This window comes from Hipposideros armiger, unplaced genomic scaffold, assembly GCF_001890085.2.
Source record: "Hipposideros armiger isolate ML-2016 unplaced genomic scaffold, ASM189008v1 scaffold_258, whole genome shotgun sequence".
Classification (NCBI taxonomy): domain Eukaryota; kingdom Metazoa; phylum Chordata; class Mammalia; order Chiroptera; family Hipposideridae; genus Hipposideros; species Hipposideros armiger.
Genome location: NW_017731608.1, coordinates 1,979,176 through 1,990,689, shown reverse-complemented (window position 1 = coordinate 1,990,689; position 11,514 = coordinate 1,979,176). Strand labels below are relative to the sequence as shown.

The 11,514-nt window shown below is 38.0% G+C and overlaps 1 protein-coding gene across 1 annotated transcript in view; it reads left to right on the top strand.

Moving 5' to 3' along the window:
* The window catches only part of NUP160 (nucleoporin 160), a 45,185-nt gene that overhangs the window by 18,933 nt on the left and 14,738 nt on the right, over positions 1–11,514 (top strand). The window contains exons 12-21 of the mRNA XM_019656490.1: positions 1,893–1,976; positions 2,259–2,429; positions 3,163–3,262; positions 3,538–3,703; positions 4,876–5,003; positions 5,090–5,250; positions 7,945–8,078; positions 9,558–9,628; positions 10,343–10,502; positions 11,119–11,189. Coding sequence (XP_019512035.1) covers positions 1,893–1,976; positions 2,259–2,429; positions 3,163–3,262; positions 3,538–3,703; positions 4,876–5,003; positions 5,090–5,250; positions 7,945–8,078; positions 9,558–9,628; positions 10,343–10,502; positions 11,119–11,189 — 1,246 coding nt within the window. The remainder of the gene's footprint in view (positions 1–1,892; positions 1,977–2,258; positions 2,430–3,162; positions 3,263–3,537; positions 3,704–4,875; positions 5,004–5,089; positions 5,251–7,944; positions 8,079–9,557; positions 9,629–10,342; positions 10,503–11,118; positions 11,190–11,514) is intronic.

Genomic DNA, 11,514 nt, shown 5'->3' with positions numbered 1-11,514 from the left:
CTGACTGCTGGCTACACACGGTACCCCATGGCAACCCACTGCCACAGGGGCTGCAGCCTAACTCACAGCAGCCCAGCTCCAGGTTGAGCTGTTGTTCAGCATCTTAGCTATGGAGGGCAGTGTCACTGGCCCTCATATGTGGGATCCAAACCGGGGCCCTCTGTTGTCCCAAACCAGTTCTTAACCATTGCGCCACTTGGCCGGCCCGAGCTCGCACTCTTGAGCATGCTCTTAATCATCTGAGCCACTCGGCCGGCCCCTACACTGAATGCATTTTTGCAGCTGCATAATACTTTTGGTTTTTTTATAGATACTATTTATAAATGTGTTTATAAATACTGTTATAATTTTTATAAATGTTCTTTCCATTAAGTAAGACACCCAGCAGGGAGGTAGGATGGGGCACTTTCCCAGTGCCCCATCCTATCTCTTTTTACTACTGTGCCAACCCTATTATAAAAAGATACCATACTACACTACATATAATCTCTATACTTGAAAGAAATTAAAAATTTTTGTTGTTGTTAATTTTTGTGGTGCTCTGTTTTTATCCTTTTATTAGTACGGTGAAGGTCTAACTTGATTAAGGTTCAAGAAAATTAAAAATCTGAGCTTCTAAATCACTTGCTTTAAGATGCTTAAAACTTCACAAAAAAGGATTCTTTACTTTAAAGTCACTTAGGCTTGCTTACGTAAATTGCCATACATCATGGATTTAAAATAGAATAATTTCTCATAGAATTGAAAGGTCCCTTTGAATCTCCTGACCTGATCTCCCCAACAAAGCAGAAGTACCTTCCGAGGCTTCTCTGAAAAACAGCTGTTCAGCTTCTAGTCTCTGCCTCCAGGGACGAGTATCTCACTGGTTCTTGTGTGAGTTACTATTCCCAAATCATGTCATTTAAAAATTCTTTCCAGTATTGGATCAAACTTAACCCCCATCCTTGTGGTGGCTTCTTTCTTTTGGAAATTCATGGAACATGTCTCTCTTCTATAAAGTTACCCTTCAGATATTTTAAGATTTTCCATGTTATACCCTTGACTGTTCTAGATATATTCTCGAATATCTGGCTATTACATGTTTTCTCTCTGATAAAACATCAGAATGACACGGTCCTTTTCTCCTGAGGTGTTTTTTCTTTCAGCTCATCAGCACTTTTTCCTTACTAATAATCAAATCTATGATCATATGTCTCATGGTATCTCTTACACACTGAGATAGTAAATAATCAGTAAGGCATTTATCAGATGCTTTCCTTTAGAACAGCGGTTCTCAGCCTATGGGTTGCGACCCCTTTGGGGGTCGAACGACCCTTTCACAGGGGTCGCCTAAGACCATCGGAAAACAAAAAGATATTTACATTACGATTCATAACAGTAGCAAAATTACAGTTATAGAGTAGCAACGAAAATAATTTTATGGTTGGGAGTCACCACAACATGAGGAACTGTATTAAGGGGTTACGGCATTAGGAAGGTTGAGAACCGCTGCTTTAGAAGAATCATCCCCAGCAGTAAGCCACCCCTACCTCTCCTCCAGCTCACCTTGTGCCCATCTCAGGATGCGTATGTTTACCGTCACCTCCTGTCTTCCTTTCAGCGGAGCAATAGCCATTCTGTGTCCTTTTGCTTTTTGTAATGATCCAGATGTACCTGAAAATAATTCTTTCAGATTCATAGATTTCTATAATTTCCTCTGGTCTATAGAAACTTTCAAACTTGCTATGCTTTCACTTATAGAAATTGTATGCACAATTTTGGGAGTAGATATGTATTCTGAGCATGTCTAATCTCAATTGTATTGTTTTATATTGCCTTGGTGCTTCTCAGTGGAGTAGTTTTCATTCAGTTTTGTGAATTACATAATCCTCTTACATGTCTCTTAATTTTAGATTTTCTGCCGAGGAACTGAGAGGAATTTAGATCTTTCCTGGAGTGAACTAAAGAAAGAAATTACCTTAGCTGTTGAAAATGAGGTGAGGTTTGGGTAAAGAAAGAATATATCCTTCCATTTTGATATTGGCAGATTGATACTGAGGAATTGATCAAATTGTTCACTGAACCTTGTTAGTAGGAAGTGTAAATGTTTAAACCTTTTAATTAGAGAATTAGATACATGTTTATATAGTCTGTGGCATGTAATGCATGAGGAATATTCATTTGGCTATAGCTTAGTAAAATAATGTTAGACAGCTATGTTTTGAGGACAGAGACCTCGAATGGTATCAAAAGTTTCTTTTTTTTTTTTCCTTTGCCAGCTCCAAGAAAGTGTAACAGAGTATGAATTTTCCCAGGAGGAGTTTCGAAATTTACAACAAGAATTCTGGTGCAAGTTTTATGCCTGCTGTCTTCAGTATCAAGAAGCCCTCTCTCATCCTCTTGCCCTCCATATGAATCCACACACAAACATGGTGTGCCTGCTGAAAAAAGTAAGGGAGCTGAAGCGTACAGAAAAACTCCTTTAGACAGTTCAGTGCGTCTTTCAGAATGCTCATCTGTTGTATGTTGCAGTTGGCTTTAGGACTTTGGTTTTTTCCTAAAATTATAGTTCATTTGTATTTAGATAGTCTTCTGAAATATTGATACTTTTTGTATTTTCTTTTATTTACCTTTTTTATTGAAGTGATAGCAAACTTAAGGTAAGAGTTAAAAGAATAGAACAAAGAACTTCTGTATACCCAGATTCACCGTTTAACTTCCATGTGCTTTGCTTCTATAATTTTTTTTCCTGAACCTCTTGAGAGCTAGTTGTAGACATCATGCCCCATTATCTTTACATATTTTAGCATGTATCTAACATCGGGAGTATTCTTACATAACCACAGCACAAATTAAAGATCAGGCAATTTGATGTTGGTATAATATTATATAGTTCCTATTCAGATTTCACCAATTGTGCCTATAATTCTTGATTTAGGATCCAATCCAAGATCTTGCATATATTTGTGTGTCATGTTTCTTTAGCTTAACTTCAAACTGTTGTCAGCCTTTCTTTGTCTTTCATGGCACTGACATGTTTTGAACATGGTGCCTGTTGTTTTGTAGAATGTCCCTCAATTTGGATTTGTCTGGTGCTTCCTCTTGATAAGATTCAGGCCTGAATTATTTTAGGCCTTTAAACAGTCACTGAAAAGAATGTAACTGGAAGATTTGTGTTTCCAGGGGTACCTGTCTTTCCTTGTGCCTTCCTCCTTAGTGGATCATTTGTATCTCCTGCCTGATGAGAGCCTTTTGACAGAGGATGAGATGACCATATCTGATGGTAATAGTTATTGTTCTGTCCACATTTGATCCCTTCCTACATGAACCCTATGCATTGTTTCAAATGGATGCAAAAACCATTGATTGCCCCTGTGACCTTTCCTGGTCAGTTTACCACATTATAGCTGTTTTAAGGAAAACTGAAGAGGTCTGAGCATCTCCAAGACCTCCGATAGATCCTTGGCATTTAATTATTCATCTTTTATTTTGGTACAGTATTAATCAGTAGCTCTTCATTTACTTGAGACATGAATGTTGACTTTCTCCTACTCGTAGATGTGAATGTTGCTCGGGATGTCATATGTCTTATAAAATGCCTTCGGCTGATTGGAGAATCAATGACTATGGATATGTCAGTAATGATGGAAATGAGTTGTTACAACGTCCAGTCTCCAGAAAAGGCTGCAGAACGCATCCTGGAAGGTCTGATCACTACTGACATGTAAGGAGAATTGAGGGTAAAGTGCATTTCCTAATGGACAAATAGCAATATTTAGTGCCAATGTCAGGTTTCTCATGTACATTCAAGTATGTTCAAAGTAGTGGCTGAAAGTTACAGTGAGTTGCCATGACCGTAAATAGGTGTTTCCGCTTTTAAACAGAAAATCTAACACATGAATTCAGGTCTGGAAACAGACTCATAAATTGTGGTATAGCTCTTAACTACCGTATTTCCCCATGTATAAGACGCACCCTTGGGCCGGCCGAGTGGCGTGTTGGTTAAGAGCTGGCTTGGGACACCAGCTCTGAGCAGCAGGGCCCCGGTTCGGATCCCACATGAGGGCCAGTGACACTGCGCTCTACAGCTAAGATAGTGAAAAACAACTCGACCTGGAGCTGGGCTGCCGTGAGTCACCAGCGACAGCGTAGGCTACAGCTCCTGCTGCAGTGGGCTGCCATAAGCTACCATGTGTGGCCGGCAGCCAGCGTGAGCGGCCGGCAGCCAGTGTGAGCTGCCAGGAGCCGCCGTGAGCGGCCATCCAGAGGCCGGCAACTGATCTGCCTCACCTGGGAAGAACGCAATGATAATACCAACATGGGCCAGTGAAGCAACGTCCTCCACAACTAGACTGAAGATCAAATGGACAGCAACTTGTCTGTTCCCCTTCCTCCGATTCCCCAGCACTGTTCCCCTCCCCCAATTCCCCAATAAAATCCCCCCCCCCAAAAAAAAAGGCACCCTTTTACGAAAAATTTGGGGTCTAAAAACTGAGTGCGTCTTATCCAGTGGTTGTATGAGCACAAAAACAAGCGGGAAATGCAAGTAAAAAAAAAATCTACAACCACTGTATAAGACGCACCTAGTTTTTAGACCCCAAATTTTTCTAAAAAGGGTGTGTCTTATACATGGGGAAATACGGGTATTAACTGACTTGTAAATTCTAAAACACAAAAATATTTTTCTCACATTCATGTCGTCTGTCATTTGTGAACAAAGTGAGACATTTGCTACGTGGACTGAAAGTATATTATATGCCAGAGTGATTATCCCCGCTCTATTATGTGGCTGCTTTTCTTGTTCCGTAGAGCATTTAGCTTTCAGGACTTATGCGTATACAGAGTTTGCCTTCTGTGTGTTTGGTAGTAATAGGAGGTTTCCAATTGTCCTTATAGAGAAAATGTGATGGAGGACATTTGTAGTAAACTGCAAGAGATTAGGAACCCAATCCATGCCATTGGACTTCTCATACGGGAAATGGATTATGAGACAGAAGTGGAAATGGAAAAGGGATTCAATCCAGGTAAATGACAAAACAACACACGTGCCTCTTTGACTTAGAAAAAAACGATGACACGTTTAACTCCTTTTTGTTGTTGTTAATTACAGCTCAGCCTTTGAACATTCGAATGAACCTTTCCCAGCTGTTTGGTAGTAGCACGGCAGGGCATCTTGTGTGCAGAGGTGTATGTAAAATTGCCAGTATTCGCTTCCTCATCTGCCGAGACCTGTTGATCTTACAGCAGCTATTAATGAGGCTAGGAGATGCAGTAAGTACTACCCAAGGGAAAAGTTGTAAAATCTACAACCTGGTGTAGACCTACAGGCACGTAGCAGGATGTCAGCCGTACGAGCACAGACTTCTGTCTTTGTTCGCTGCTCTGTCCCCTATGCTTGGCCTTTAGTAGGGGCTCTATAAATAGTTGTATTAGGAATGAGTAAGCATCATAATCTAAAATTACAGATCAAGAGCATACACGGAGCAGATTGTTTCACTATTACCCTTTGTATGTGTGGTGTTGGAAAATTTTCTCAGGTTGGCCCTCCCAAAATTGAGTATTATTAGTACTACTTGGGATGTGAAAACTGGGTACCATTTAATGTGGAGGAGAGAGGAAGAAGAAAAAATCCTGCAGTACAGGATTTACCCTAAGCACAGTTTTGAGATTGCAGAGTTTGTCTCCAGGGTCCTCCCAACTCCATTCTGGGCTTCCTTTCCCATCCTATTCTTAGGCTACCAGAGTCTAAAGACTCTACAGCAGACAGCCTACAGTCCTTGTCTCCCACCCTACTGAGTGTTCCATGTTCAAAACTTGTCTCTCCATCAGTAATCTCTTCTGAACCTCACCAAGAAGCAATCTAATTAAACTAATTCATGGTAGTGTGTAAATAATGGAAAGGACTTTGGTGTTCACAGAGGTATTAATACTTTTTAATCGGAATTTATTAACTCAAATACATTGCTAATGGTGGAATTTCAGGTCAAAACGGGAAAACATTTACCAAGATGATTTGTCTACGACAAGGAGAAACAGGAACCTTTCCTAAGACTCTGCCACTTAGGGCAGCCTTTGTTAATTTCTTTTCAGTCATTACAGATTCTTGAATTTTTTATTTTTGAAACTACGAGGTGTGATCAAAAACTACGGTGTTTAAATAAAAAAATTTATTATACAATAAAAGACACATTGCCATTAATCCCCCTCAAAATACACACACACACACACACACACACACACACACACACACACACACACACACTCCCATCGTTCTTGCTCTGAAGCGGTTCTGGAAGTCCTCTTTCTTGAGTGTCTTTAGTTGCACTGCCTTGATGTCCTGAATCAACTCAAAATGTTTACCTTTCATGGTCATTTTGACTTTGGGGAAGAGCCAGAAGTCTCACGGTTCCAGATCCGGTGAATAAGGTGAATAAGGACACACCACAATGTTTTTATTTGACAGAAATTGCCGTACCAGAAGCGATGTGTAACACGGACCCATTCCCTTTCCATTGTGATCAAAACATACGGTGAATGCTGCTGCCAAGTTCCATCCAACAGAAAGGCAGGGATCTTCAGTACGGGAAGTGGTGCATCAGACCTTAGTAACTGTGTGACAAGTTTCAACTTGTTTAGCGCAGTCAGTTGGGTATGAGCTACAGTTGAGAGAAGGTGTGCTTTCAAGTGTGCTGTAAATCATGGATCGTGAACAACGCATTAACCTGAAATGGGCAAATGGTTTCATCCTCCATCATCCATGTCACACATTGCTTCTGGCACGGCAATTTCTGTCAAGTAAAAACATTACGGTGTGTCCTCATCCACCTTATTCACTGGATCTGGCAACATGCGACTTCTGGCTCTTCCCCAAAGTCAAAATGATACAGGACATCGAGGCAGCCACGACAGCACAACTAAAGACACTCACGAAAGAGGACTTCCAGAACTTTTTCAGAAAATGGCAAGAACGATGGGATAAGTGCGTTCAAAGCAAGGGAGAGTATTTTGAGAGGAATTAAAGGCAATGTGTCTTTTACTGTAATAAATTGTTTTTTATTTAAATATTCACCATATTATTTGATCACACCTCATATAACTCGTTTTTTTCTAAACACAGAGGTAATGGTTCGTTGTAGAACCTTTATATGTAAACATAAAAATAAAAATTATTAGTAACCTACAAATGAAAACCACTGCTTACATTTTGGTGTACACCGTTTTTTTCCTATGCAAATCAGGGTTTTTTATTTGTTTTATTTATAAAATTAGGATATGCTACATAGTGTTATTTGTAATCTGGTGGTTTTTATTCTTCCACTTTACAAATTTCGTCAGCATTTTACATTATTAAGTATTCTATAGCATTTTTTGTAGTTACCTAGTACAATTGTAATTTCAACCAATCCCATTGGTGGCCATCCAGGTTGTTTCCATTTTTTCCTTTATAGCTATAACTTTCTGTACACCTTTGATTATATCTCTAGGATAAAGTTAAGAACTAAAATTGATTGGTCACAGGCTACACCCAATTTTAAGGCTTTTATCTGTACTGCCCAATTTTCCTCTACTGGTCATACTTATTTTTACCAAAGACCAAAAGCATAGCAAAGGACTTAGATTTCCCTGTTCCTCTTCTTGAATTCTGAACCCACAGATTTGATGAAAGTTAAGCTTTTCGATGTTTTCTTTTTCACCCTCAACTTCCATGACTTGGTGAGCTGTTTTGATTATTTCTATACTGTTAAATGTTTGGGTAGATATTTTTGCCACCTGCTACCCCAAAGTGTAATAGGTATATTGCTTTTGCATAGATACACGCGCGCGCGCATGTGGGCATGCATGTTACTTTTTTATATGTCCTTTGTAACAATGTTTGTTATTATATTTCATTCCTCCACCTGAACCTTAGGAGTTATCGTTACTAATTGCTGTTTACTGTCTCACCCTCCCACCCATCATGTATAGGTGATTTTGGGAGTTGGTCAGCTCTTTCAAGCTCAGCAAGACCTACTACATCGAACTGCTCCCCTATTCTTATCTTACCACCTCATTAAATGGGGAAGTCAGTGCTTGGCAACTGATGTTCCAGTTGACACACTGTGAGTTTCATTATTGTAATTATTATTAAATTGTGAGTTTAATTATTTTTTTCATTGTTTTGTAAGAAAAAATATTGTAAACATGCTGTAACATGTTTTGCCTTTAAAATTCAGAGAGCTTTTAGATGCTTCATTTTCTAAAGGTTGAAGGCAACTTACTAGAATAAAAATTATAAATAGATATTATATATGTGTATAATGTAAAGATAAGTTCTGTTGAAGGCAAAATAATAAGATGAGATCAGAGGGCAAGTTAGACTACACACAAAAATGTTGTGCTAGTTATTAAAGATGGGCTGAGATTCTTTATAACCAAAAAAAGAAAGAAAATCCAACACTTAAAGGATTCACATTTTCTTTTTTTTTTAATCTGTATTAAATTTACTGGGGTGACATTGGTTATTAAAATTGTATAGGAGTCTTGTGTACATTTCTATAATACATCATCTATATATTCTATTGTGTGTTCACCACCCAAAGTCAGTTCTTCCGTCACCATATGTTTGGTCTCCTTTACCCTCTCTTACCACCCTCTCCCCCCTTACCCTCCAGTAACCACTAAACTATTGTCTGCGTCAATGAGTTTTTGTTTGTTTGCCTTGTTCGTTTGTTGCTTTCAGTTTTATATGCCACATATGAGTGAAGTCATACCGTTCTCAACTGTTTCTGTCTAACTTATTTCGCTTAACAATAATCTCGAGATCCATCCATCTTGTCTCAAATGGCAGTGTTTCATCTTCTCTTGTGGTCAAGTAATATTACATTGTATATATACATATATACCACATCGTCTTCATCCAATCATCCATCAAAGGCCATTTCAGTTGTTTCCATGTCTTGGCCACAGTAAATAATGCTGCAGTGGACATAGGAGTACATACTTGTATATCTTTACGGATAAATGTTTTCAGATTTTTTGGGTAGATACCCAGAAGAGGGATTGCTGGGTCATATGGTAATTCTATTCTTAATTTTTTGAGGAACCTCCATACTATTTTCCATAGTGGCTGCACCAATTTGCGTTCCCATCAGCAGTGCATGAGGGTTCCTTTTTCTCCACAACCTCTCCAACACTTGTTATTATTTGTCTTGTTGATAATAGTCATTCTAACAAGTGTGAGGTGGTATCTCATTGTGGTTTGGATTTGCATTTCCCTCCCTAATAGCTAGAGGGATTCATATTTTCAATAAGATAAACCATCCTGGTTTCTCTGGCACGGTAAGGTTTTCATGGCATGGAGGTCTAAGAGAAATTTCTGCTCTGGCTTTTCACTGAAGGATCACTAAGTGATACCATGGGCAACAATCTAAACTCTTGACATGTTTTCCAGATTTTTTTCACACTTCTAATGGAGCATTCATGTGCAGTTTATTAATTACATTGACAGTGTTCTTGATAGGATAACTTGTTGAAGAAATATTTGGCATAGAAGTTATTAAAAGCTGTTTTTTTGTGTTTTTTTCCCCTTTTTCTCACAGGGAGTCTAATCTCCAACACTTATCAGTTCTGGAACTAACTGACTCTGGTACTTTAATGGCAAATAAGTTTGGTAAGGACTGAACTATGTATGCATTTGATTTTAAATTTGGCATTTATTGCATATTCATTAAAGTGGACTTTTGCCGCCTTTGCTATAGAAAGTTTGGCTAGGATCTGCTTTCACTTTCAGAGAGTATAAGCAAGCTGTGGCCTGAGACCTCTGGTTGTGACAATGGTCTTATGAAACCATAGTCCCAGATCAGGCGTAAATTAAGGGTGTCGCATATATGTGTATACACACTGCTGCTTTTCCAGTTTATTAATACTCCAGTGGTATATTCAACAAAATCATTTTTTTAATGTACTAAGTTCATGGTAGCTTTTATAATCTTGTCTTAACTAGCAGATATTCAAAAGGAGCCCCTCATGCTTGAGAACCATTCTGGAGAATTTGTTTTGTGTTGTTTTTGTATAAAACTTGGAATCTTGGGACTGTATTTATTACAAACACTTTCTAGGAAAGACACCTACGTCTAGTGAGACCAGTGGAAAAAAATGACTACAGTGTTGATTTAAGTGGCTTTTTTATTGCATTTATATAGTAGTTCACAATTTGCAAAGTACTTTTATGTATATTGCCATTGATTATACCAATGATGCATTTTATATTTTGAAATAATAATTGTTCTTTGTTATAAGCATAAAATGAGTTGGTAGACTGTCTTAAACGAAAATTGATATTACTTTCACAAGTTGGTGATTGTCATAACTTTTTCTTTTTAAGTATCTAGTCCTCAGACAATAGTGGAATTATTCTTCCAAGAAGTTGCAAGAAAACACATTGTATCTCATCTTTTCTCTCATCCAAAGACACCTCTGAGCCAAAATGGGTTGAACTGGCCTGAGATGATTACAGCAGTTACAAATTATTTATTGCAGCTCTTGTATCCTTTTATTTAAAAGCCAGTTGAAAGGTTTCTTCTATCTAAATAGTTTAAGGTGGTTCTTCTGCCTGTGTAATAAAGATTTTTAGTGAGGTTGAGTGCTTATCCCCCAACAAGAGATGACAATACGTATTTTCAGATATCCCAATTTTTATTTATTTATTTTTTGCTATGGAGTTGATCCAGATTTTATTGGTGTGCACACATTTAATACCTAAATCTCTTTTAAAGCATTTTACATTGATCAGATAATTACTTATTGAATGGCACTATATGCCAGGCACTGTGTTAGGTGCTGGGGGTTCACCAGCACCAACACTAGGCTTATGCAATGTATCAGCTAGAATTAGAAATGACCACCCAGGGATGAAATACATGCTTTAGCTCATAGTTAATTGAGCTCTAATCTAAGTGACTGGAATCCTAGCATATAACTTTTTCACTGTCTTTGTCTAATATTAAGGTTATATAGTTATGTCGAAAGAACATGTGCTCTGCCCCCTTTCCTTGATCTTCTTTTAAAAAAATTAAGCCATTTCATGTAGTTTGATTGCCCAGTTGTATATGTTTAAGCTTCACCAAAAAAGTGGAAAAACCTCCTTAACCAATGACTTAGATGGCCTAGCAATCCCGGTTGCCTCTTCCTAGAATGCTTGATGGGAAATTGTCAGTATGTACAATTGCAGGTGAGTACTGTTGAATGTTTCAGGTTTAATTATTCTTGTAAGGAATGGGATTTCTGGAATTTTTTTTTAATGTTACTTTTATTTTAATTGGGTTGATAATAACCATAATAATTTATACTCAATTGCACCAAAACATTCCAGAGATTTTTCTCTACTTTCCTCTTCACAGTATCATTCCTAACATAATTTTTTCTAGATTTTCTTTTTTTTTTTTTCTTTTCTTTTTTTTTTTAATTGTCTCTGTTTGGTTCTCTGTAACAAAACAAACACACCATTGTTTTCCTATAAATCCTTTACTGGAATCTAGTCATTGAACCAGTAAATAC